General features: G+C 34.6%; 1 protein-coding gene across 1 annotated transcript; it reads right to left on the bottom strand.

Moving 5' to 3' along the window:
* Positions 1–1,865: 1,865 nt before the first annotated feature.
* riiad1 (regulatory subunit of type II PKA R-subunit domain containing 1) lies at positions 1,866–5,719 on the bottom strand. The gene is made up of 4 exons (XM_008287736.1): positions 5,639–5,719; positions 4,827–4,903; positions 3,081–3,127; positions 1,866–2,135 (listed from the first exon to the last, which is right to left on the bottom strand). Exons 1-4 carry the CDS (start codon positions 5,717–5,719, stop codon positions 2,071–2,073), a joined length of 270 nt encoding a protein of 89 aa, XP_008285958.1. The 3' UTR covers positions 1,866–2,070.
* Between the last annotated feature and the right edge of the window lie 484 nt (positions 5,720–6,203).

The raw sequence follows: 6,203 nt of genomic DNA, 5'->3' as shown, positions 1-6,203 counted from the left end.
GGATCGGGAAGTCTGGGCGGCTTTGCTAAGGCTGCTGCCTCCGCGACCCGACTCCGGATAAAGTGGAAGAAGATGGATGGATGGATGGATGGATGGATGGATGGATGGATGGATGGATTTTAAAAAAAATGGACGTAGCCACCATGACATCACCTGTAGGTTTGCAGACTACAATTTTGAAGCATCGAGTTTGGCTTTTTCGGTCACAATTTTGCTCTTTTAAAACCAGATGTAATAACAGAGGGGTTGATCCGACTGGAGAACTCACACATACCCTGTTTTATCATCTGTTTTCTTCCAAATTGGACCATAATTTACAAAGTGGACATCATTCTGTATTAAAAAAAGTCTTGAAACTTTGTGTTAAGACCAAAAACTAAGTAAGAACATGTTTTCTGAGGTAATAAATCAAATGAGAAGTTGGATCATTTTCTCATAGACTTTTTTTACGTTCTGTTTTTACAACCAGAGGAGTCGCCTCCTACTGGCTGTTAGGAGGAATGCAGGCTTAAGGCGTCACAAATAAAATTTTAAAAAGTTGAGTAAACAGAACAGATTTATCAAAAAATAGGTGAGTTAAGTAAATGTTATCTCTGGACTGGTGTGCAGAAACCTGTCTCTCACAATCTGTTTGTTAAACAGTGTATAAAAGATGGACGTAGCCGCTGTAAAATCATACACTGCTTTGTTGACTGCAGTTTCGAAGCAAGAGTTTGACTTGATTGTCGCTATCTTGTTTTTTTTTAAAACCAAACTTGATAACAGAAGGATGGATCTGACTGGAGAACTCACACATACCCTGTTTATCATTGATTTTCGTCTAAATTGGACAATAATTTACAAAATTAACATCATACTATATTTAAAAAGTCTTGAAACTTGGTGTTGAGATCAAAAAGTAATTACAAAAATGTTTTCTGAAGTAACAAACCCAGTGAGAAGTGAGATCATTTTCTCATAGACTTCTATACAATCAGACTTATTATTGCAACCAGAGGAGTCGCCCCCTGCTGGCTGTTAGACAGAATGCAGGTTTAAAGCTTCACTTTTTAAACCAGAAGGACATGTCCATTTTTTTTACATACAATCTCTTGTTTTAAAGCCGGGGTAGGCAGTAATTTGTAGTTTTTGTGCCATCACAACATCAAGTCTGACAGGAGATTTCAGCCAATCACACGTCATGTCACCCAAAAATCATGTTTCTGCACAACTAGAATGTTTGTCAGCTACTTTTTAAGGGGTTTGTTTGTGATGTCAATCAACACATCATGTAAGCTGACATTTATTTTCAGCCTAGCCAATCATATATCAGATAAGATGTGACTCGTTGTCTTTGTAGCCAAGAAAACAGAGCAGAAGCTTCAAAGGATCGAAACTAAACCGAACCACGTAGCTTTGATGCCTAAAGGCAACTTAAGGTATCAAACCTACTTAGTTAAATGAGCAAAAAATTAAGTCTAAGAGTGTCGGTTCCATGTGGGAATCTTCTGGGTGAAAGTCTTGTTGCCTCAGACTGGAAGCTTTTTGCTAACACGTCACAGTTTTATCTTTTTATGAGACAATATGTTGAAAGTTCAACTGTAAATGAGAATACAGGTAAATCATATAACAACATAAGCAGCTGAGGTCGTATTCACGGCAACAGCGTCCACGATAAGTGACAGCTTGTCGGGACGTTGTTGGGTTTAACGGAGGATTTTCATTTGGGATGAACAGAATCTGGATGTTGAGTCTTTGTGCATTTGAAGCACGTTTTCGTGTTGTAAACGGGGCTCAGAGCAGACAGAAGAACATTTCCCAGATTTCTTTAATCTATGCAGTTGAGCACATATGAAAGTACAATATGTCCACTTGGCAGCAGCACATGGGACACAATTAAGTCTTTAATAAGGCCTATTACAGCCATGCGTGTGATGTGACATCCAGCTTGGTGTGATACCCACAGGACATCCTCTGCTCATTAGATTTAATCACAGCTATCAGGAAAGGGCTGCCACCGTGCTCCTTGTTGTTGTTCTGCTTCCTGGATGATACTAATCTGGAAATGAAGCAGAAGAGTATGTCCAGCTTTTACTCCACCGTGCTGGGTCTTTCTGTTTTGGGGTCGACGTTCGCTTGAAGGTTTGTGAAGTGATCTGAAAAAAACAATGACGCTTATTAGTGGGTCAGATTGCGGTTGTGTTTGTGTGTTTCAGCTGTAGAAAGATGTTCCACCATGCTGGATGCGTCCTCCAACTACTGGCTCCTCTGTTTGCTGTTTTCGAGCCATGCTGTGTTTATTTTACTGATCCGGTTGGTTTTATTTCCACTCCCAGTCTCTTTTGTCATGTGGGGACACACTGCCTGCAGTTCAGCCGAAAAATGTCAAGTGACTGTTTGTCACAGCGCCGAGATGCACAAATCTTTTTACAGAATGTGGTGCAAACAGTTTGTTATTGCAGAATTCTTAAACGAGACATGCAGCTAATGACTGGAGCACCTTACAAAACACCTCAAACTTGTCACTTTGACTCCACTCACCACCTTCAAGCTTAAAATCCAGCAGATTGTAGTCGACTGTTGCTCCCGCCGATCACACCGGACTTTACTTACATACTTATATGTAATATTTGCAAATGAGAACTGCTTCTCAAATACAGATCTTCATGAAATGTAATAATTTAAATCTCAGGTTTGATCGATTATTGATTATAATTAGTTATCCTGTCAGAAGGGGATGCCCCACATGATTACTATAAGGACTGTCTGAATGCTAAAAATCAAATAGTTTGTTCTGTTTTTGCACTTCCTTGGTCTATTAAGGTGTGCAGTTAAAGTTAACACACCGTTCCACCTTGCTGACAGGTTTTGAGGGTCAAAAAGGCTACGACTGGCATCAGAACCCAACAACGTGTCTCCTATTTTCCGACGTCACTTCAACTCTCAGTGTGCTCCAAGTGAAGCTCTGGCAGCTTCGGGTCACAAAACGTTTATTCTGACTCAACTGTAAATCCCTACAACGGCTTGAGGTGCAGAGATTAGTTCAGGTAGATGAGGCCGACAGAATGAGGCGCTGCGTATTTGCAATGCAAACAGCTCACCTGCAGCAAACTCACGGACGTCGACCGGCCTTTTCAGGAGCACGTCTCTGTGGGAGGAGGACAGAGAACACAGTGTAGTAGAGACGAGCATCTATACAGCTGTCCTCAACCGAGCAGATGTTAAAATATCACAGAAGAGAAGCAGTTTTTGTTACAAGAAGCTGCATGAAAATGTGAAAAGCATCAAGTCAGACACAGCACAGACTTTTATTGGAATAAATTAGTTTAAAACAATACTGTGGAGTAATGAGAGTGCCAAATTATAAAAATAAATCAATAAAAGAATAATAAAATAAAAGTGGAAATGAAAAGAAGAACAAATAAAATAAAAAAATAAATAATGTGGCAATATAAAGCAATATGAATCAAAAATGAAGAAAAGGCTAATAAAAGTAAAAATACAGACAAACAAATAAAATAATATTTTTTGCAATTTATTTTGATTTTTTTATTATTTTTATTTTTTAAATTATTTTTATTATTTTTTAAAACTTATTATTATTTTTTAATTTATATTTATTCTTTTTATTAAAATGTTTTTATTAATTAATTTATTTGTGTTTTTTATAATGTCGCTTTAAAAGCAAAGCAAATATATGCCTAAAAATGTGTGCAGTTTTAAAGCGACATTATAAAATAAACTAAAACTAAATTAAAATTAAAAATGAAAATGAAAAAAAATTAAAAATAAAATAAATTAATTTTAAGAATAAAATAAAAACAAAATATATATAAACAAGTAAATAAAAATAAATTTAAAAAATATTATTTTTATTATTTCATTTATTTGTCTTTATATAAATTTACTTTTATTAGCCTTTTCTTTTATGGATTCATTTTTGATTAATATTGCTTTAAATTGCCACATTATTCATTTTATTCATTCTTCTTTTTATTTCCACTTTTGTTTTATTATTCTTTTATTGATTTATTTTTGTAATTTGGTGCTCTCACCACTCCATACGGTACATATCGTCACATTTTAAGTCGTTAAACACCATATTCTTGTAGCTTTGTATAGATTTGGATCTACTTAGCATACAGAAAAGTGGCATCTTAATGTAACATGATGCAAACTGTGAAAAAAGGTTTGCTTCTAGAACAACAAAATAAGCAAATAATTAATTATTATTGGAAATAAACAAATAAAAATACAACAGATCTCTTAAATCGAAGGTAAAATTAAAGCAAAAGCAGCAGTTTTCAGTTGAATCTACGCCAGTAGAACAGGAGATATTCAAACCTTTATTTAATCAGGCTTTCATTATTACATCCTCATTTCTATATTGTGTTGTTTTACTCGTGTACACTGTACTGAAGGAAAGCTCTGAGTTGATTGTGCTTCACTATTTTATACGTCTGATCCACAACCGTTCAGGGACAGATCATTTTTACAACATTTATCCGATGACTTTGTACATTTAATTTATTAACACAAAATGTAATCAAGAAATAAATTATGATGCGATGTTATAGACTGTATCGATCCCTGAAGGTTAAATGCAACATTAAAATGGTAAACACATTCATCCATTCATTCATTCATTCATCTGAGCAATTATCATCCAGTAACATACATTATTCTGAAATATGTCATTTTGCACAATGACAGTTTCTACTTTTGTTATTTTAAGTGTCATTTCGATGCAGATTGTTTCATCCTTTACTTGTAAAATACAAGTCATTTGTGGTATTTTTCCTCCTCTGCTCACTGACTTTCTTTAAATGACGTGAAAATGATCAAACCTCAGAAAGTCGCCGATCAGCAGCTCGACCTCCGGGTGAGACCTCAGGTATTTCTCGTTGTCGATTCTCGTCTTGATCTTAAAGATGAAAGAAAATTTGTTCAACCTTTATTTAAAAGTGTCATTTACAGTAATAAGAAAATAAAAGATGACGACACACAAATAATAAAGTTGTACAACAATGACAACAAAAATATTAAAAGGCAAAATTAGCAATAAATTAAAATTTAAAAAAGAACATTAATTAGAGCATTTAAAATCTAATTCAGTAAATTCATTGACTTTAAAAAAAAAAAAAAAGAAGGAAGAAAAGAATATGAAATTAAAAATTTGCAAAGTTTTTGATTATTTAGGATTTTATTTCAGGTTGCAGGTGCAAAATGAGTAAAAAAAAAACAAAACAAAACAAAACCATTTTTAAAGCTCAATAAAAATCATTTAATCACTTGAAGGTCCCCCATTTGAAGGCAGGGATTCATAATGTAAAGGCGTTTAAAAATTAGTAAGGGCCTTTTCAATAAACAATTTCATATCACCAGTTATAAATCTCAATGCCGAAGTGAGTCACAGCTGATTAGAGCATTTAAAAAGTGTCACCAAAATCCAGAATTAATAGAAAAGTTGCCTTCATGCAACAGAAAACATGATTTCTTTAAAATAAATCAGTTTTTGTCTAACTTTAGTCACCAATTTGAACCGATGATATTTACATCTAAATTCCCAGATATTCCTTATTTGTGCCACTTATAGCAGAGATGCAGTTCAGGAACATAAATCAAGCTGCAGTTTGTAGTTTTAATGACTGATTCCTACCTTAAACTGTCGCAGCTTCTCCTGCTGCTCGGTGCTCAAAACTCCGACATCCAGTTTGGACAAACCGCCTTTTCCAGCCATGATGCTTCTAAAAAAAAAAAAAGAAACGTCCTTCTGGTTGTTTACCTTCTGTGTGCACTGACTGAAAATAGAAGAAGAAGAAACGATCAGCTGTTCCTGACAGGAGTCTGCAGTATAACAACAAACTGTTGCCATGGAAACAACTAACAGCAGTCAACAGCTGTCACCACCAGGTGGCAGCAGAGGCCAACAAAAAGACAATAATACTGCTTTTCTGTTAATAAATCATATAAATCTACATTTGAAAGACATTTTAAAGCTGAAATAACTTCACTAATTCAGAATCTGATAAGTAAACTTCAAAATATTTCAGAAAACACATATTTTCTTTTACTTTTCTGTCATATTTCAACAACAGCAAACCAACATAATGGTTGTAGATGTTTATTAGGTGCCTTGGCTTTAATTTTTAAATTAGTTGTGCAATTTCTAGAAGAATATAACATTTTATTTTGCTAATTTTTAGCTTGTTGCTTGTTTATAC

This window comes from Stegastes partitus, unplaced genomic scaffold, assembly GCF_000690725.1.
Source record: "Stegastes partitus isolate 25-593 unplaced genomic scaffold, Stegastes_partitus-1.0.2 Scaffold517, whole genome shotgun sequence".
Taxonomy (NCBI): Eukaryota; Metazoa; Chordata; class Actinopteri; family Pomacentridae; genus Stegastes; species Stegastes partitus.
Note: the sequence above shows the minus strand (reverse complement) of the source record. Positions and strands in the feature narration are given on the sequence as shown.